The sequence below is a fragment of the Schistocerca cancellata genome, chromosome 1, assembly GCF_023864275.1.
Source record: "Schistocerca cancellata isolate TAMUIC-IGC-003103 chromosome 1, iqSchCanc2.1, whole genome shotgun sequence".
Classification (NCBI taxonomy): Eukaryota; Metazoa; Arthropoda; class Insecta; order Orthoptera; family Acrididae; genus Schistocerca; species Schistocerca cancellata.
In genome coordinates, this window is record NC_064626.1 from 381,493,283 (window position 1) to 381,515,453 (window position 22,171).

The 22,171-nt window shown below is 39.9% G+C and overlaps 1 protein-coding gene and 1 pseudogene across 1 annotated transcript in view; one reads left to right on the forward strand and one right to left on the reverse strand.

The window, feature by feature from the left end:
- The window catches only part of LOC126175119 (DNA damage-binding protein 1), a 189,650-nt gene that overhangs the window by 93,537 nt on the left and 73,942 nt on the right, over nucleotides 1-22,171 (forward strand). The window contains exon 6 of the mRNA XM_049921676.1: nucleotides 8,722-8,875. Within this exon, the coding sequence (XP_049777633.1) occupies nucleotides 8,722-8,875 (154 nt within the window). The remainder of the gene's footprint in view (nucleotides 1-8,721; nucleotides 8,876-22,171) is intronic.
- On the reverse strand, nucleotides 19,278-19,395 carry LOC126104312 (5S ribosomal RNA; annotated as a pseudogene).

Consider the following 22,171-nt stretch of genomic DNA (forward strand, 5'->3'; position numbering starts at 1 on the left):
TGTAGGATATCATTTGAGAAAGGGACAATCTGATTTTTGCATGAGATATGCTTTGCAAATCCATGCTGATTTGTGGACAGATTCCCCCCCACCCCCTGTGCAACTGGTAAGCTAGATGGCAAGGTAATTACTTCAGCACCTGTATATGTGTGTGTTGCTCTTGAATGTACACTATACTGCAAGAAACATTGCTGTAACTCCAAGCTGAAGGTTGGTGCAAGGAGCAATATTAGCCACCACCTGGGGAGATAGTCCTCATGCTCTGAGAATTTCTGCTCTTACTTTGTTTGTATGTGCTGCAGAGTACACTTCACCTGTGGGGAGTGCATCTGCTTGCACTGGGCAGGTTGACACCACAGTCAGTGAGGCTGTCTGAATCCTCTCAGAATGTATGAAGCCAGCTCTAGTCGGACAAATCTACTCTGGTGTTCGGGAACAACCCCCCACCCCGCCAGTCAGAAGCGCCATTGCTGCCAATGTGGAGAGGACAAAGCGGATCAATAATCCCCATCATTCACTACAAGGTCATCCTGTAGTCTGTTGACTGAAACATGGAAACAGGTTTATCGCCAGAACTCAATCACTGGAGGGAACACTGGAGATTAACCATGTTACCAGGTAGAAGAATAAGTTGCCACCAGATGTCCGTGCAGAGGAAGAGCTAACCCCAAGAAGCAGAGATCACTCAGTCGTTATAGGGTGGGTGTCCCCCACTACAAGACCAACATGCAGAAATGGGACATCCTTCTAGGTGATGGAGGTGTGTCATGTGAGTGCGGAACAATACAAGATCTGGACAACTTGGTCATATAACCTCTACTGGAACAACCTTGCACAACAGAGGACTTGATTGAGGCAAATAACAGGCCACTAGAGTTGCTTTGTTCTGCAAATCCTGACTGGACTTGGAAATGAAATGAATTAATGGAGGCAGACGGTGAGCTCTATATTACAGGTGATTCCTTGTTAAAAACACAGTCGCACCTAACTCCAGTATTGACATTCAACTAGGTATCAGGACTCACCATTTACACAAACTTTTTAAGTTCAAGAGAAGGCACAACAGATAAATGTAACAGGAATCGAGGAATCCTGAAGGTGTTTTTATCCCCATGAGAACAAGTTTTCTTAAGAAGCAGAGAGAAAATCGCAATTAGTCAAGGAACCTAATACAAACTGCCAGAGACCTCTACATGACTTCCAGACTAATAATCATTGGCACTGCATATAGGAGATGATCGAATGACAGCTATTTGCAACAAATAAATGGCAGTGTTAAAGTACAATACAATAAACTAGTATTGATATTCATTGATTCCAACAAATTTCTAAGTGTAAAAAGTCTTGCCAAAGATGGTGTACACCTAAATAGGTCAGGCCCAAATTATTTACTAAGATGTTCACAGATACTTGTTTAGTTACAAAAAATAAGGAAAACTGGTAAGTAGTGATAGCAGTGATAAAGTGTGTTGCAATGAAAAAGACAAAACCAGACCATTACCCACAAAGAAATATGCTAAAGTTTATGACTAAGAGTCAGAGTAGATCTGTTACGAACTGGAGTATAAAAGCTTAGATACTGATGTTTCAAATTACAAACACTCTGAAGTAGATTAATTGGAAATCATTGTATGAGAATGTGCAAATATTAGAATTACTTTCCTAATTTAACAACGATTCACTGAGCACACGGTTAAAATTGTAATAAAAACAGAAATTTCAAGTTAGCAAGTGGCTTTTGCAGAAGAAACAAGTCATTTGCAGGCTCGTGTATCCTTCATCATAGCCATACAAATTATGAAACAAGAAATTATTTTACGGAAGAATGTGTATTTTGTCGTAAGTCTACTTGTACAGAAGAATGTGTATTTTGTCGTTAGTCTACTTATTCAACAATACAGACTTTACCACACACAAATTACATACAAGTAAACCACAAAAATTAGTAGTTCCTGACTCTCTGTAAGTACACAAAACAAAATTTATGAAGGTGTATACAGCAATGGAAAGTTTGTTGAATAACTCTGACATTAGTGCACAAGAGCACTGTTTGTAGGTTTGAATCAGAAGCATTCAGATATGAAGAACATTCTCGGTGTATCCATATACCATCAATTTTTTCATTGAAAGCACAACAGTCAGTTGAGTGATCTGCAAAAACAGTACCCCATTAGTCTGACAGGCAGTTCCATGGCCTAGCAAAATGCTGATGGTAGGTAACAACAAAGTCCAAATCACAGTCCAGGAGAAAACCACTTAGTGGAGAGTCATTGCCAATATACACCAGAGAGCTTGCTGTAAACATCAGTTGGTTGATAATTGAGACCGTGACAGTCTGCAACAGCCTTTAAATCTGCAGCGAGTGTTTTGCCACGTGACCTGGATGCTGGTCAATGTATCCTCCTGCACCTCACTTAGCAATGTTGTTGAACATGTTCATATTTATATTGATTGATCTATCGATATGTTCAGTGGGACTAAATGATATTTAGGAACTATTTCATAGAATTTTGACATATAGAATCCTAGGGCAGTCAACAACAGAACTCTTCCTATCTAAAATTCAAAGCAGGCAAGAAGATCTTTATAGAGAAAAAAAGAAAAAAATGTAATACCTGCTGATTTTAACATTGATACTTAGTAAAGAAACGTGGTTTCAAAATCAGTTTCTGTGAATGTATCAGAGAAAATTGCCAGCAATTTGTATTGATAATGTCAACTCATTATTTAGGAGGGTCACTATAAAAGAAATGCACACTATTTTTGTAAAAATACAGTTTTAATTCTGCATGTGTGAGGGTTTTACAGTGTGTTGATACTTGTTTCCAAATTAGTTCAACCTTTTCCTGTTAGTGGCGCTGTCACAGCATATGTTAAAGATGGCTGCTACACTTGACGTTTGTCAGAAGCAACGTGCTATCATAGAATTCCTGTGCTGTGAAAACGAGACAGTGGGAAACATCCACAAGAGGTTGAAAAAGGTGTATGGAGATGCTGCTGTCGATCGCAGTACAGTTAGTCGGTGGGCAAGCAGGTTACGTGAAGAAAGTGGGCACTGCAATATTGAGGATTGTCCTCGCAGTGGCAGGCCTCGTATTGCACACACTCCAGACAATGTGCAGAGAGTTAATGAATTGGTGACTGCTGACAGATGCATCAAAGTGAATGAATTGTCACGCTGCGTTGGGATAGGGGTAGGAAGCGATTGCAGAATACTGAAAGTGTTGATGTTAAAAAAGGTTTGTGCCAGGTGTTCCCAGGAGTTGACAGTGGCTCACAAAGAAACAAGAAAAACGGTATGCAGCGAAATTTTGGAACAGTACGAGAATGGTGGAGATGAATTTCTTGGAAGAATTGTGACAGGTGATGAAACATGGCTCCATCATTTTTCACCAGAGTCAGAGAGGCAATCAATGGAGTGGCATCATGCAAATTCACCCAAGAAAAAAAATTCAAAACCACACCTTCTGCTGGAAAAGTTATGGCTACGGTGTTTTTTGATTCTGAAGGTCTCTTGCTTGTGGACATCATGCCAAGTGGAAGCACCATAAATTCTGATGCATATGTAACGACACTGAAGAAACTTCAAGCTAGACTGAGTCGTGTTTGACCACATCGGCAAAAGCAGGATGTTTTGCCGTTGCACAACGATGCACGGCCACAAGTCAATCAAAAAACCATGGAAGCAATCACAAAACTTGGATGGAAAACTCTGAAACACCCGCCTTATAGTCCTGACCTGGCTCCATGTGACTATCATCTCTTTGAGAAACTGAAAGACTCCCTTTGTGGAACGAGGTTTGAAGATGACGACTCCATTGTGCATGCTGCCAAACAGTGGCTCCAACAGATAGGTCCAGAATTTTCCCATGCGGGTATACAGGCGCTGGTTCCAAGATGGTGTAAGGCAATTTAGAGGGATGGAAATTATGTGGAGAAATGAAAATATTGTTCCTAAAGTATGTATCTACACACTGTAAAACTTTCAAACATGTAGAATAAAAGATGGATTTAAAAAAAATAGTGTGCATTTCTTTTGGAGTGACCCTCGTATATGAATATGTGCGTATTTTTTCTTTAGATTTAGGTATCTCAGCTCATTGTGCATTTTTCATTGGGCTGCCATAGATAGGAACATTTCAGATATGAAAACCTGTATTAGCAAAATAAAAACCTTATTCATGTTTAGGAATTTACTAAAAAGAAAGATAATTGCTTTGTGAACACTGCGTCTTAAGTAACGCAGATTTTGGAAATTTTGTGAACAGTTTTTCTAGGTGTCTAAATGAAACATTTCCACATAGAATCTGGAGCAATAAAGTTACAAATAAATTAAAGTGGATCACCCAGGACACAAAAATTTCCATTGTAAGGAAAATGCAACTGCACGGGGGGAACTGGAGTATAATAGAAATACTTATGTTGTTTAACATGTTAAACTTTATAAAATTATATTTAAAAAGAGCTGTCAAGGCACCAGAACTATTGGTAAGTAAGAGGATAATTTTGAACTATAAAAGTAGGCAGTCTGTGTGATCGATCATTCATTAAGTGAGAATTAGGTGTTAGTCTGTAACCAAGAAATTTAAAAAAATTAGGTTTGAAGGATTCGCTATTTAAGTCCAACTCAAATACCAGAACGTTTCAGTCAAGTCTGATGTCAAAACGACAGGGATGAAAATTCTGAATGCCTTACAAAATTTTCAAAAGTTCCCTTTTAGGACATAGAAAATGCAAACTTACATAAAAAAAATCTAGTTTGGGATGGAATACCCTCTCAAATTATTAAAGCAATATGCAACACAATTGTACACAACTAGCTCGAGTAATTATTCAGTGTTTCGAAGAGGGCTGCTTCCCAGAGGAATTGAAATATGCCAAAGCTAAACTACTTTTCAAGAAGGGATAAAGATTGATCATGGGAAATTATCGTCTTACCTCAATTATCCCAGTCATACCTAAAATATTCTAAAAAGTTGCTGTTATCCAAATCCACATCTTTATTACTAAGCATTTCATTATCCTAAACAATCAGTTTGGTTTTCAAGAAGGGAAGAACACCATAGACACAGTAAACAGTTTTATAGAGAAAATAAATGTTAGACAAGCAATAAGGTATCTTTCATGACCTCACAAAGGCTGCTTATCTACAAACTTGCCAAGTATGGCTTCCCTACAATGGCTTAAATGCTACTTACAGAAAAGAAGGCAAAGAGTTAGTATCACCAAATTGGACAGATTACTATTTTGAATTGAAAATTGTCTCTCACGGGGTCCCACTAGGATCCATACTAGCTCAGGCATATTTCTGTCGTATGTGGTTGATTTATCATAAAAAATCAGTTCACCAGCAATTCTGTTTATAGATGATACTTCTGTGTCCAGTTATCAACTGCAACTGATATGGATACACACAAAATAGCATATGCAATTATTTTTTTTGGGGGGGGGGGGGGGGGGGGGTGAAGTTCGGCTACCACAGTGCGGAAGAGATGTGGTTAATGTGCAGATAAAGTTAGGTCCACTGAAAAGAAAGCTATGCAAGGTACTGACACTCAAATGCTATTACTTAGTAGGTGAATTCGTGCAGGATGAACTGGTAATTTGACCTGGATACAACTTGTTATGTTATCCTACTGTTTATATATAACTATTCATAGAAATATCATTTTAGTGGTACACTAGTGTAGCGCCCACTGCTTTGCCCATGCACATCCTTTCTTTCGTCGAATTCTTATGTTGTTCACAAATTGCAACACCTAAATTTTTCGTGATAAGGAAGTCTATAGAAGCATGATCTTTTCCGAATGGGCTTTTGATCAAAATACAATTCTGGTAGCTGGAGTCAAAGATTTTTAAATCTTACCTTTTGTGCTCTAGTTGTGATATTTACATAGAAATGTTCATGCCCTAACACACATTTCTTTATATCTAAGCAAGAAGTGAAATACCAGTTTTCATAGTTTTAGCTTTAAAAAAATTTTGGTATGATATTTTCTTAATTTTTCATCCCCTATTTTGCCTGCTTGGGGACTGAATTTCCAAAAACAGTGAAAGACTTATTTTTTTTATTTCTAACAGAGAGGCAAAATACAAATTTTCATGGATAAAACTTCAAAAATGCTTTCATAATGAAGTAGTTTCATAATAACTTTCTTCCTGTATTTCACTCCCTTAGGTGTTGAATTTCCAAAAACACTGAAACGCATATTTCTTTATTTGTAACCGAGAAGTCAAATACCAATTTTCATAGATGTAGCATTAAAAATACTTTATGTGTTCTTTAATAATGATACACTAAAAATACACTCCTGGAAATTGAAATAAGAACACCATGAATTCATTGTCCCAGGAAGGGGAAACTTTATTGACACATTCCTGGTGTCAGATACATCACATGATCACACTGACAGAACCACAGGCACATAGACACAGGCAACAGAGCATGCACAATGTCGGTACTAGTACAGTGTATATCCACCTTTCGCAGCAATGCAGGCTGCTATTCTCCCATGGAGACGATCGTAGAGATGCTGGATGTAGTCCTGTGGAACGGCCTGCCATGCCATTTCCACCTGGCGCCTCAGTTGGACCAGCGTTCGTGCTGGACGTGCAGACCGCGTGAGACAACGCTTCATCCAGTCCCAAACATGCTCAATGGCGGACAGATCCGGAGATCTTGCTGGCCAGGGTAGTTGACTTACACCTTCTAGAGCACGTTGGGTGGCACGGGATACATGCGGACGTGCATTGTCCTGTTGGAACAGCAAGTTCCCTTGCCGGTCTAGGAATGTTAGAACGATGGGTTCGATGACGGTTTGGATGTACCGTGCACTATTCAGTGTCCCCTCGACGATCACCAGTGGTGTACGGCCAGTGTAGGAGATCGCTCCCCACACCATGATGCCGGGTGTTGGCCCTGTGTGCCTCGGTCATATGCAGTCCTGATTGTGGCGCTCACCTGCACGGCGCCAAACACGCATACGACCATCATTGGCACCAAGGCAGAAGCGACTCTCATCGCTGAAGACGACACGTCTCCATTCGTCCCTCCATTCACGCCTGTCGCGACACCACTGGAGGCGGGCTGCACGATGTTGGGGCGTGAGCGGAAGACGGCCTAACGGTGTGCGGGACCGTAGCCCAGCTTCATGGAGACGGTTGCGAATGGTCCTCGCCGATACCCCAGGAGCAACAGTGTCCCTAATTTGCTGGGAAGTGGCGGTGCGGTCCCCTACGGCACTGCGTAGGATCCTACGGTCTTGGTGTGCATCCGTGCGTCGCTGCGGTCCGGTCCCAGGTCGACGGGCACGTGCACCTTCCGCCGACCACTGGCGACAACATCGATGTACTGTGGAGACCTCACGCCCCACGTGTTGAGCAATTCGGCGGTACGTCCACCCGGCCTCCCGCATGCCCACTATACGCCCTCGCTCAAAGTCCGTCAACTGCACATACGGTTCACGTCCACGCTGTCGCGGCATGCTACCAGTGTTAAAGACTGCGATGGAGCTCCGTATGCCACGGCAAACTGGCTGACACTGACGGCGGCGGTGCACAAATGCTGCGCAGCTAGCGCCATTCGACGGCCAACACCGAGGTTCCTGGTGTGTCCGCTGTGCCGTGCGTGTGATCATTGCTTGTACAGCCCTCTCGCAGTGTCCGGAGCAAGTATAGTGGGTCTGACACACCGGTGTCAATGTGTGATGTTAGTAAAACTGATTCTAAGCAGAAGCAGTTGTGTTAGATTAAATTAAGGCAGATAGGTTAAAGTGTCTAACATCTCTTTGACAGTCTGGTCATTAAAAATGGAATACTAGCTTTCTTGTAGAAGGAGAAAGGAAGTGAGTATTCTGTTTTAAGGAAACATCCCAAAAATTATTTGGGCTGCAGTGGAATCACAGAAAACAAATATTAGGATAGTTAGATGAGGCTTTACATCCATTTGTCTTGTAGATAAGTGTAGTATCTTCAAACGCTGCACTGCTTTCCCTACTCTTTACTTAAGCTAAGAAAAGCTAGCTCATTCTGAATCCTTGGAAATAAATGCTCATGAGGTTTCTTTACAGAGAAAATGTCTTTTGAAACTAATCACCACACTATAGTTTAATTAATCACCATAATTTCATAAGAGTAATTTGTTTTCATAGTGTGCTTTGTATTTGATTTCCTGGATTTAAAGTTAAAAATTATGCCCAAGCATCAGAACAGAGTGAAAAAAGCATATAGTTAACTTTAGCTGTTATAAAAAGAAGGCTATGTCTTCCTACCAGTTTATGTACAAAGAAAACTTTAATGGAATGTTCATGTATCATCAACAATGTAGAAAAAGACAGATTGCTACTTACTGTAAAGGAGACACATCAAGTTGCAGACAGGCACAATTTTTAATTGTATCGGCCTGCAATTTGATCTGTCTTTTTTTTTTTTTTTTTTTTTTTTTTTTTTTTTTTTTTTTTTTTTTTTTAAAAAGTAGCAATCTGTCTTTTCCTACATTGGTGACATTCTTACCTGGAGTTTCCATTGTTTGATTTGTTCATCTGTTACATTTAATGTTATTTTTGTGAGATGAACAGCATAATTCTCTTCACTGTGGGCAATGTCATATCCTGTTAATCAGTTTAGTTATAGTTCTTTTTTGAAAGTGTATAGCTTATATGTTGTGAATAAAATTTGGATAGTCATCCAAGAGAATATTCATTTTTGTTCTTCTGCTTCCAGCAAAGCACAATAGTGTGCTATGCACAGGTAGACTCAAATGGTTCCCGGTATTTATTGGGTGATATGGCTGGACACCTCTTCATGTTGTTACTTGAACAAGAGGAGAAAATGGATGGAACATTGACAATAAAGGATTTGAAAGTGGAATTATTAGGTTAGTACATTATGGAGTGAAGCTTGCAGTATTCGTTCTTACTTTCATGCCAGATAAACTCATTGTATTCATGAGAGTAGACTAAATATAGGAAATTGCCATGCTGTTTTATTGGTAAGTTTTCTATTCTGGTGAAAAGGGGGGGGGGGGGGGGGGGAAGTTCCTGTTGATGACTGTCTGATTAATATTTTGTTAGTTACATGTAGTGATAGGTATTTATTAGTTACAACTTGTATATACTTCTGTGTGAAAGTTAAAATAAGGGGGGAGAGAGACAAAAAAAAACTGCTGTCTCAATAGATTACCCTTTCTAATGTGTGCACTGCAATAACAGAGTCTGAAAATAGACTGTCACAAATAATTGCCATTTTCTTCCTTTCTGTTCTTCATTTCTGAAACTTCCTTGTTAGGAAGAGTGTATATTATTTACAGTGTGTTCTTTTTTTCTGTCATCCTCTGTATTGTTTCTCCAGTTCACATTTATGACACATCTTTCTCAAAGGAAACATATGTGCAAGTTAGCTATTTACATAACTGAATTTCAAAGTAAATCTTAATCTACAATAAAACATAATAAGTGTAACTCAACTACACTCTGATACTAGCCACTCAGAAATTCAGACGTGGAGTAGAGTTGTGAAGCATAGATTATTTCCATTTGTTTTTAAAACAGCTTTAATTTCATCCCAGAACATTTAATGTACAAGGGAAGTCATCAAATATTTTTATGGCTACATGCTTCCTATTGTACTGTGCAAGAGTAAGGGTACGTACAAGAAAAGAATTATTAAACTTAAGCAAGTGTGTTGTGATTATGTTAGAGGTAATGACAGTCAGAGTCTCTGATCTTAATAACATTGTTACACTTCATTTTACAGAGGGAGAAGTAGCTTTGATCATCTATAAAATAAAGAAAGGAAAAACTTTCAATTAAAGGCCTTTCAGCATACAGCTCTGTGGATTGTACCTTAGTTAACATCTATTCCTAATGACTTGGTAGTCTTCTTCCTTCTGTTAGTATTTATCCTGTTTAGTATTCACTCTGCTGTAGTCAAGATTTGCCAAATTTATTTCAGTTAACTTTACCGTGATATGCCCTTCATCTTGCTGCAGTTGTCAGTTCCCTAAGAAATCTGTATGCACCACGTGCCTGTGAATTGTGTAAACTTTGTTCTGTATGTGATAATATTTTAACTGTTTATGTATCTGACACAGAAATTTGCTTAAGCAAGCATGGGAAACTGCCTAAAAACCACACACAGGCTGGCGAGTGCATCAGCAATGGTCATTAATCCAACAGAAGAATTTTGGCCTGATCTGGCTCACCTTCCAGTCTCACAAGCTAGAGTACTGCACATGAAGCTATATGAGCAGGTCTTAATGATTCCATATTATTAAGGTGTATTTTGAAGAAATGGAAAACAGCAAGAGCAGTAATTATTAAAAAAGCATACAGTAAATATACTTAATATCTTAATAGCTGTAGACCCAAATGCATTATTAATACTAAGGCAAAGCCTATTCAAGGCCCCTCTGTGACCAGTTGTAAACTAGGATATCATCATGCACCGCACCTGAGACAACTTGGGTTCAGAAATGAGAAATCAGTTGATGATGCCTTGGTAAGTGTGCACACCTGGTGGATAGCACACATTTAGGAAACATGCAGTGGCTGTAATGGTGGACATCACAGGCAGCTTTGGTAGCCTTTCATTGGCCAGCTAAGAAGTTTCCAAACTCCTAATCACATTTACAGCAGTTGGTGGGTTATTAGAGAAAACAAACTGTTGAGTGTAAATCTGGACAACTAAAGGTAATCAAATTCATGGCCAAAGGCACTGCCAAGGTTCTGTCTAGCCTTGATGGTGGAGGATAATATAGACAATATTCTAGTAGCTGTATCAAAACTTGAGGGTGAAGACGGAAGGAAAAGCAATAAGTATTCTATTGTTGATTCAGCAATGGGGTGTGACCAATAAATACAGTGGCTGTTTTTTAGATAACCTTTTTACTGATGAAAGGTAAACTTTCCCTTGCAAGAAATCCTACACTTAAATTAGAAGGAATTTTCATTTGTTTGAGTCAACTGTGTAGGTTTTTTTTTTTATTGAACTTGTGACGAAGCAAGCTGGGATATTTTTTACTTCCCCTCTTGTTTTGCCATCTGCCTCCTTAAAATTCATTTTTTCAGTTTTAACTAATTGCCATTAACATAAATGAGTATTATCTGCATTTTCATAAAGAAAAGTTTTAAAGGTTATAACACCAGATCTAATCTAATTTTATGTATGTTATTGATTTTCTAATTTATTTTGACTATTCCTAGTTAGTATCTTTCATTGTAGGGCGAAATCAGTAATTGTTTCGTAACTTAAATTCTGTTGCTAACTTATAAATAAATATAAATACTGTACTAATTACAAACATTTGGAGGAACAACTAATCATATTCTTAAAGGTTTTATTTGGCTCTATTTGAAAACATGTTAGCAAAGCCAGCCCTTAATTAATTTGTAAATAATTAACAGTTTTGTCAAAAGTATTGTTTGCATAATGATATTTGATAATGTCATCATTTAAACAAAAATAATTCGGCTTAACTCTTTTAATGGAAGAAACTGTTAAAAAGAACCAATTTTTCGATGTATTCAGTTAATTTAATGAGTTAAGTTTTAATCATAATTTCTGTTAATTAAACATTGAACAATGTGTAATTTCAGGGCCTATTATTGTGATGATATAGAAGGACCCAATTTTTGGTGCCAAGACAGTTAGTCCACGGCAGAGTTTCAGACAAGAAACCTGTGCTTCAACCTTGTAAAATAAGTGCTACACAATTAGGCCTTGTGTTAAAACAATAAAAGTGTCTGCTTCATATGTACCTTCTATTCTTCAAGAACTGTAAACTTTGTGGTTAGCTTTTTACTGCTTGTAGATGTTCAATAGTAAACTATTGTAGCAGTATGTGGAAGTTTGACTGCAAACTATTAGAGAGGCTTATGGAAAGTTGAAACAGTAGTGCACTGGCTTTGTATAACTGTATACTATTGGAGGGTTGTGAACAATGAAAGTAAACTACTGTGAAACACAACTGTGCTTTGTATAACTGTATATTATTGGAGGGTTGTGAACAATGAAAGTAAACTACTGTGAAACACAACTGTGCACCTGTCAGCTACATTATTTAAAGTAGTCGGTGTTGTACTTCCACACACCATTTTTCAGCCAGTATCACAATGCAGTACATCGACACCACGGATGACAAACGAAAAAAAGGCAAACCGCCACAAACTTGATAAAAAAGAATACTTCATCTCTTCTTTGGTGAAGTCACGTGGATAAGCTAGCTCAAGCTGGTGCTGTGGCTTATAAGATACCATTTCCAGCAAGCAGATAATACCATTTCACATTCTTTGTTGCCATTTTTGGATGTACAGCAACCATATTGAAACCATATTGATCCAGTTTACAGCAACCATATTGATCCAACAGTGTCACTGTCAAAGTTGGAACACACACCTAAGTCGTATGCATTGATTAAAAACATTAATAGGAGTGTTATAACACCAGTCGAAACATAGATTGTAATTTTATAAATCTATCCTACCAGTATAATCATTAGGTACAGAGATGTGTGCTATGGTTGTGGAAACGGAACACTGAGAAGGTGAAGGAGATCATTTGAGATAAAAACACAAACAAAATTTGGTTAAAACTCTGGAGAATCAGAGATACAGGAGCATCATAGACACTGTGTGTTTCCTTTACTATATTTCCAAAAAAATGTCTGTTGAGTACCACTTCATCTGGTAATGGCCCTCTAATTGACAAAGTTTCACACAGACCATGATCTGTGCCATCTCAGTGATGGTTCCCATGGCACTTTTTCAGCAACTGATTTAACAATCTCTTCCCCTAATCTTGTGGCTTCGCTACATTGGTCACTAACCAATGACAGTGTCAGTAAGCACTTTCCAGTGGTCCTGTTGTTTCCTTGCCATCGCCAGACAGAGTGACTACCATGTTGGACACTACAGAACCAACTGGCCTTTGTTTGCCTCTGCTATTGATGAGGTTCTGCATGATGTCTCAGCCACAAGAGGGTCCCCCCCTCCCCCCGCCTCATCCCCTCCCACAGGCATCCCATAAAGTGCTGGACCATAGGCATTGCAATAGCTATTCAGGATCGATGTTTTAAGTGATAAGGTTGGTGTGCAAAGGATGTCGTTTAAATCATCGAAGGGCTTGTCAGCGATGACAAGCCCTTCGACAATTTAAACGACATCCTTTGCATACCAACCTTACCTTTTAAAACACTTTTAAGCAACTTTGTGCTAAGGCTCCAAGTTTCCTTCCCCTTCCAGTGGTGAGACAGCATAGTTGTCTCAGTCCTTAAGCCAGGCAAGAACCCAACATCTCTCAACAGATACTGGCTGATTAGCATGACGAACCTATGGTGTAAGCTGCTTGGAAGGATGGCTGCCGGCAAATTGTGCTGGGTTCTCGAATCTGAGCCTTTTGTCCCCCTATCAGTGTGGTTTCCAGGAAGGATGAACCACAGCTGAAGCAAATGGTAAAAGTTTGGAAGCACTAATCCAACAGGTTTTTATCTAAATGCCAACACCTTATCACAGTCTCTTTTGAACTGCATAAGACATGTGATACTGCTGGTGTCATGTTTTACCTCCCCCCCCCCTCCCCCCCCAATCATGACTGTGACTTCTGAGGCCCCCGACAGATTTTTATTCATCAGTTTTTATCCCACTTGTTGTTCTGGGTTAGTCGGCAGTTCACCTTGCTCCCCATCAGTCCAAGAGAACGGCATCTCACAGGGCTTCATATTGAGTGTTCACTCTCTTCTTCCTCACTGCCATCAGTGGGTAATGACCTCTGTTGGGCTGCTGGTCGTCCCTGCATTGAATGTTAACAATTTTTACATTTGGTGCAGCTCCCACTCGATAGCTTTTACTGACCGCCAGCTGCGGTATGCCATGGGACCCAGAACACTACTTAGGTACGCAGTACCTAGAGGTTGTTGCACAATCCCCTTTTGTGGGCCTCCTTTTTGATAAAAGCTGACCTGGCAGCCCCATATTTGCCACCTGAAGAATAGCTGCGTGTGGAGGATTAATGCCCTCTACTTCCTTGCCCACACATCTTGGGTGCACAATCATGCTCTGCTTTCGTTCAGACTTGCCAGGTTTATTGCTCAGTGCCTCCTTCAGCTTTGAAACTGTAAGACCCAGTCCACCATTGTGGCGTGTGTCTGGCACTGGTACCTTTCGGACTAGTCATATAGACAGTCTCCTTGCTGAGACGGGGATCTTTATGTATCCCATGCTCTTTTCACATGAGGGATGTTGTTGTCCTGATACATGCCCTCAGGTGGGATTACCAGTTGTAATGCGATTCACTTTCCTCTGCCAAGATCTCCATCTGCCCTTCGTGGACTGTGCTCCCCATGTTTTCTCACACACTCTCCCTTGGATAGTGCCCAGGCCACAAATTAGGACTGATCTCTCCCTAAAGTCTCTTTTGCTCTCATGACCTTTCAGCACTTTTTATGTCCAGTTCTTGAAGAATTCCAGGGAGCCAGGGTCTTTTACACTGATGGCTGTAAAACTGTGGATCAGACGGAACATACTTTTACATCTCCTGCCAGTATGGAATGCCATTTCACTGCTAGAAATATGTGGTGTGTTTACAGCAGAGTGGACAACCATTAGCAGTGCCCTCTGTTTAATTAAATTGGCCTCCCTTGATCATGTTTAATATGTACTGACTCAATGAGCCATCTCCAGCCTACCAATTGATGCTATTCTTGCCATCCTTTGGTCTCCTCTGTTCATGATCTTCTCACTGACTTTAGTCGTGCTGTTTGCTCAGTTGTCTTTCTCTGGGTTCCAAGTCATGGGTACACCCGGGAATGAGCTAGCTGACCATTGGACTAGAGGAGCACTTACTCACTCTTCCTTCACGTTGCCAATCCAAGGAGCAAATTTGTATGTGCACGGGAGATCCCTGCTCTCTTGGAAGTGGAATGATGTCTGTTGGGCTACTCCCCCACGTAATAAACAACCCACAATCAAGGAAACTACATCAGCTTGATGCTCTTCCTTCCACTTGTTCCAGATGGAATCCACAGTCCCATGTCGTCTCCTCCGCATTGGTTATACTAGGTTAATCCATACTTCTATTTTTGTAATGAGCCACCTGCCCCCTTTTCATAATATTGTAAACTGTGACATTTGGGTTATAGTGCTATTTCCTGGACAGCTATAAATGACATGTAACACAAGGAACTGCTAAGGCTCAGGCACAAAGAAATTCAAATTGCTGAAGCATTGAGCACTTCTCAAGTTTTCTCAGTTACATCTTCTGATTATAATAAATATAGTTATTATTACCAAATATATTGAACACATACATCTGATAGTTGTTTCATTTTCCTTTCACATCATTTATGTACTTTCCTACTTTGGACACCACACACAAATAAACAAGTTACCAGTTAATGATCAGAACACTTTAGTAATATAAAAACCATACACTTAATTTTGCTCCTCATTGCTGTGGCTGTGAGAGCATGTTAGGAGCTAATAGAGGTTCAAATACACAAGAGCAGTTTAGGTCACCAAATTCCTTGCAGTGCATGTCTGCAGTTAAGGAACACAAACTGTTTACTGCAGTCATGGCAATTACTTGTCCTTCGGTGGCACTCAAAACTGTCCAAGTAAGCAGGAAGAAAGCTTGATTGCACGATGTATGCTGACTCTGTCCTCTGTAGGCTGGTGTGGAACTATATTGCATGTCTGTAATTGTGGTAAAATTATTGATATTCTGTAGGCTCAGACTAGACTCCCAACAGAAATCATCCCTTCTGTCCTCTGTGGCAGTATTTGAAGAGCCTGGCAAAGCAGCGGCACCTCTAAACTACAGGAGGCGTGTCTTCCTCTTTCTTGTTCATTGGCATCTCGCGATGCTGCTTCAACATATGGCTTCTCTGCAGTTTTGACAACACTGTTTATTATTGTGTGTAAGTAGTACAGACGGACTTAAGTTGGTATGCAGTAAATTTGTTGTACTTCACAAGTTTCATTCATACTTTGTCTCTTTAACTTAACAGCTCATAAGCCATGTAGTATGTGGCAAGTCAGATTATACCCAGTCCAAAAAAACCATTGGGTTTTGTTTCAAAAATAAAAATCCCATACAGTTAGTGTCACTTCTGTGACTTGAATTTTACCAAGGTTTGTGCACAAATGCTGTGTATGGTAGACATTCTTCTGCCGATTTCATTTAATGGTAGCCTGGTTTCAGACTGAAACTGCAGAAGATCTTTACTTCCTTAAATTTTTGCAACGATTTGTCCAGACTAACTGGACTGTCCATTTCTAGCCTAAAAATATGGTTAGCATTCCACATGTTTAAAACCAAGTTCAATTGCTGATTCTTTTTGTCTATCACAACTAGTGGACTGTTGTTATGGTTGCACACCTTGTCTTTGATTCCTAAAGACATCATCATTTCTGATTTTCTTTCAACAGCTGCTTTCTTTGTTTTGGAATAGGATATGATTTAATATAAAAAGGCTACTCAGATATGATTTTTATCTTGTAAGTGGACTGTTTGTATCATCGGGTTTTGTAGAGCAAACTTTTTTGTATTCAACATGTCTGACATTTGTTGGACTGCATCTGCCCGTAACCCTGCAATAGCTGCTACCATCTTCTGGATCTCTTTTTTACAATCTAATGTTTCTTCTGTATTTCTTTTTATGTCTTTCTCTTCTTGCATGTGTCTGTTGACAACTTAACTATTCTGTTAGTCGGTGAGTGGTCTCTTTAAAATTAGTTACATATAGTCCTCCCCATCCCACAGTCACATTTCAGTCGTACTGTAATCAAGTTCTACCTTGTGGTTATCTATCCAATCAGCTCCAATAAAATATTTTTCTTTTAGATGCATTTTTACTAATGGCACTACTTCATATTGTATTCGGTTTATTGTAACATTCAGTAACACTTGAGTTTTGATCAGTTGATGTCCACCACCAGTTGCTCACTTATCCTAAACCCATGTACTGGAAGGCTTCGGACATCAGCCCATTCTATAGGAATGCATCATACAAGCTGTTGGCTACCAGAATCGAGGAGACCTGCTACTTCCGTACTGAAGATTTACATGGCTAAAAGGAGGAACTATCTTGGGTACAGCAATTTCCTTTTGTTCTAGCAGTTTTTCTTGCTCTTTATTAAACCTCTCCTGCTATTCGTTAAGACACAGGCCTCCAGCTGAATACAGACAAAACAATGTACTTTATCTTATCCCGCTATCCATCAAATAATAATGTACTGCAAATTAATAACACAGCTTTCACAAAGACAAATGAATTTAATTACCTTGGTACAATAGTAACCTCTGACAACTCCATAAAAATTGAAATAGAATCACGAATTCAGAAGGCTAATAAATGCTACTATAGTCTCTTGACAGTTTTCAAAAGTAAGTTAATATCTAGGAACACCAAACTACAAGTATACAAATCATTGATTATACCAGTACTCACCTATGGATCTGAAACCTGGACTCTCACAAAAAAAGAGGAAAACAGATTAAGAGTATTTGAACGAAAAATTTTGAGAAAAATATTTGGACCCATAAGAGATAGGATCAGTGATGAATGGAGATTGCTAAATAACAATGAAATTTACAAATTATATAAAGACTCCGATATAGTGGCCAAAATTAAAGCCAAAAGACTGAAATGGATAGGGCATGTCATCAGAGCACCACCAAACAGGACCATCAAGAAAGTGACTGAAGAGATTCCCACCGGAAGACGACCTCTTGGACGCCCACGCATGAGATACTTGGACAATATTCAAGACGATCTCAGAAAACTAGGACATGACAGACAGTGGCAAATTACTTGTAAAGACAGAGCAAAGTGGTTCAACATTGTCCATTCTGCAGCAAAAAGCCTTCATGGATTGTAATGCTTAATAATAATAATAATAATAATAATTAGTTGAAGCGGTTTCTGTTTCTCTCTATTGTTCTTGCATTCAGGTCTATATGCTTCTTGCTCTCTCAGCACAAGATATCACCTCTCATTGTGCTTGAAATCTCTGTGTCACAATCACAAATAGTTACATGGCGTGCTCCCGCATTTTCCTGTTCTGTTGCCCCAACTGCTCTACCTCATATGGTTCAGCGATACTGTATTTCTACTGTTTTCCTTGGTTTATTTTTCCTCTCTTCTCCTAATGCTTCTTCCTCAATTTATACTATTTTAACACTTTTCTGGGCATTTCAAAAGTGTGAATACAACATTTGTTTAACAAGCTTCACGCCTAGCCGAGGTTCTATCGTATCACATCTAAAAATCTACAATTCTGATTTTCCTTCATCAGAGGTACCGACACGGTGTACCAGTGCATATGGTCACAAAATGAACACTGATTGTACCTGTGACACTGATGCAAATGTGGTACAGCAATCATTGCATTGCCCAGTTTATGGCCATGCTCTCCTCTGGCAGACATCCTGAATACTGGTTTTGTTGCATTTCTTTTTCCAAAAATTTGTAAAAGTACAATCTTCCTCTTTGGTCTGTGGCCAGTGAGTGTTTTTATTATGCCTCCCTGTAGGCTCTGTGCAGAAGACCTCTTCGAATTGCTTATACATAATCTTTTCCAGCAATATTCCTCAACTCGCTGCTTGCCTTTCCAGCAGTCTGTCTATGAAGCACACCTTTTATTCTGTGGGCCAGGCATCAGGCATAATACCTTTGAAGCATCATATAAATTTGTCTGGGTGTCACTGACTGTACAGATTGAATTTGTTAAATGGAATGCTTCTGCAAATGTCACTATTGGATGGCATACTGCTGAAAGAAAATTAGTTAATTTAGGCTCCTCTTTTGGGATAGGTTCACTATCTTGCTCTGTACAGTGAACTTACCCATGTATTTATCACTTTTGCTGCTGCTACTATATTTTGTTTTATTTTCTAGGAATTGCTCTTGTATTTTTAATTCAGCCACCCATTCTTCAACTTTATTTATATATGCTGTTAGTTTCACCAGCTGCTTCCTATCTGTTATCAATTGTGCTTCTACCTGTGGGATCTTTTTATCGTTCTCTTGAGCATTATGTTCAACGTTTTCAGTACTGCCCTTGGTTTCTTTACTGAAAGAGCGCTCTGTCGTCAGGCCACAAGTGGCCCGTCGGGATCATCCGACCGCCGTGTCAAACTCAGCTGAGGATGCGGATAGGAGAGGCGTGTGGTCAGCACACCACTCTCCCGGTCGTTATGATGGTTTTCTTTGACCGGAGCTGCTACTGTTCGGTCGAGTAGCTCCTCAGTTGGCATCACGAGGCTGAGTGCACCCTGAAAAATGGCAACAGCGTATGGCAGCCCGGACGGTCACCCATCCAAGTTCCGGCCATGCCCAAAAGTGCTTAACTTCGGTGATCTGACGGGAACCGGTGAATCCACTGCGGCAAGGCCGTTGCCCTTTCTTTACCGAAGCATTCCACCAATTGGTTACTTCTCTGTGTTTATTTTTCTGATCATACACAAACTTATTCGGCTCTCCTTTAAACACAATGTATTGGTTCTCCCAGTTCTGAGAGTATCACTTCATATGTACTGATCTTCCTCTGTTTGCCTGTGGCTATTATCTCTCTTTGTGTTAGTGACTTCTCTATTGTTGTTTGGGGGAAAAGGAGGAGGCTGGGGTGGGGAGGGAGAGCAGGGTATGGGTGAGGGACGGTAAAGTACAGTTTGAGGGAACATATGCCTCCTCCCAAAGTCCCACTGTCTGGCCAAAATGGAGCATTCCCCTTGTGACTCTATACCATCCAGGACTGGAGCATACCCAATATCCTCCCCACCTCTCCCACACTGATGTTCTGTCACCCACCAAATCTGCACAATACCCTACACAACCCCTGCTCCCAACCCCTTGCCTCTTGGATCATATCCCTGCAATAGTCCTAGATGAAAGACCTGACCTATACATCCTTCCACCACCGCCTACTCCAGTCTGGTCACAAGCACCACCTATCCCATCAAAGGCAGGGCTACCTATGAAACCAGTCATGTGATATACAGGCTCAGCTGCAACCACTGTGCTTCATTCTAAGTGGACATGACAACCAACAAGCTATCTGTCTGCATGAATGGCCACTGACAATCTGTGGCCAAGAAACAACTGGATCACCCAGTTGCTGAGCACGCTGACCATCACCAAATTCTTCATTTTAATGACAGCTTCACAACCTGTGCCATCTGGATCCTTCCTACCAACACCATCTTTTCTGAAGTGCGTAGGTGGGAACTCTCCCTGCAATTTGTCCTATGTTTCTGTAACCTTCCTGCCCTCAACCTTCATTAGTCATTGTCCTTCAGTCATCTATCCCTTCCCTGTTTCCACTCAACAGCCTCCTATTCCACAAATGCACCCACAATCTTTTTATTTCTCTACTTTTCCGCTGCCCCCTTCCCCCACCCCAGCCCCTCCTCTGCCACCCTCATCTTACCTCCTGACAGCACGTAGCTGCCTGACCCTCTCTCCATCTTATCCCCGTATGCTCCCACAAACAGCACTTTACTGTCCCATACCTGTACTCTGCTCTCCCTCTCCCTTCCTGCCCCAGCCTCCTATTTACCCCCACCACCCAGATTGCTTCTCTCATCGTGCATGGTTGCTCACTGTCTGGCCTTGGTAGCCAGAGGAAGTGGTTGTGTGTGTGTGTGTGTGTGTGTGAGCTGTGTTTTCTATGTATGTTGTCTATTTCAGAAGAAAACCTTCTTGCTGAAAGCTTACTTGTTTAGTAGTCTTTTTGTTGTGCCTGTCTGCAACTCAACATCTCCACCTTATGGTGAGTAGCAAACTATCCTTTTTATAATGTTATTATCATTCCATCCTAGATTTTCCATTGTTGGAGCTGATGTAATGCAATCTTAGATTGCAAAAATGTTGTCAAATGCTTCTTCCTTCATTTCGATGGCATGCAAAAACTTGGTATCTTTAAATTCATTTCTCATTCCTACATTCAATCCACACAAACAATTTTCTTGAATACTGAAAAATTTTTGGAACATTGTTCCAGGAAAACAACAATCTATTAATATTATAACTTATTTAGTAAAGACAATCATAGTCACATGTAAGTTGTTAATTTTTATTTTTAGATAGCCTTTTTTGACCTTCAGAGGAGATCATCATCAGATTTACATTCTGTGAAGATGAATAAAACATAATGCTTCAGTTACAATCGAAATGGACATTAGTATTTAACAATTTATTAAAAAAGCATTGCATGATATATCCTTGATGACAGTAGGAATCACTGGCCTGGAGCAGATCCATCCACGCTTGCATGGAGAACAGTACTGAATATGGTTTGGTTGCCGGTAGTATAAATAGCAGAAGCCCTGCCCATTGTCTCCGACCTACATCATTGGTGGCCAATGGCCATGAGACTTGATTGCATTGTGTGAAGAACATGTGTTAGATGAATTTTTAGTATGAGTTTGGTCCTTGAGAAAACAACGAAGGATATTTTGATGTTATAATGAACAACATGTCTCCACCCAATGACTGGGCATATGTCTGTGCAAATATAACACTGTAACAGACTGCAAATTATACACATAAATATTTATTATATGGCTATACAGGATAGGTCTTATCGTACCACCTTAGCACTGTTATTAATTTATTCGTTGTTTGTGACTAAAATTATTTTTATCTGCAATCTGGTGCTCTCTTGATATTTACATATACCTTGCACTAGTACAAAGTGGCTGTATGTCTTCGTAATCCATGTTTTAGGTTTGTTTCTTCCTTGTAAGGAGTGACTCAGCCATATAAACAAAGACTAATTTTATCTGCGAAAATGTTATGATGTAACAAGCAACTAATCTATGTAAAATACCCATTACATAAGTGTATTACACTAGCTGCACATGGTCACATACGTCTGTTAGCATATGACAGTACAAATCGATTACACATCATTTCTGTGGTTATTAGGTGGTGCCCTTCTGGACAATGGGTATCCATAACATCTTTGCTTAATGGTGGAATGTATATCGTCTCCTTGGTTAACAAGCTAGCGTCCTGCTGACTGTCTTTGCTACATTTACATTTACTAGAAGGTCTGGCTAAAGGAAGCCCATGTTTAAATGGGTCCTGTCATTGGGTAGTGACTGTTTTTCTATTTCATCACTTTTATCATGTATGTCCTTCTTTATAACATCAAAATATCCTTTGTTGTTTTCT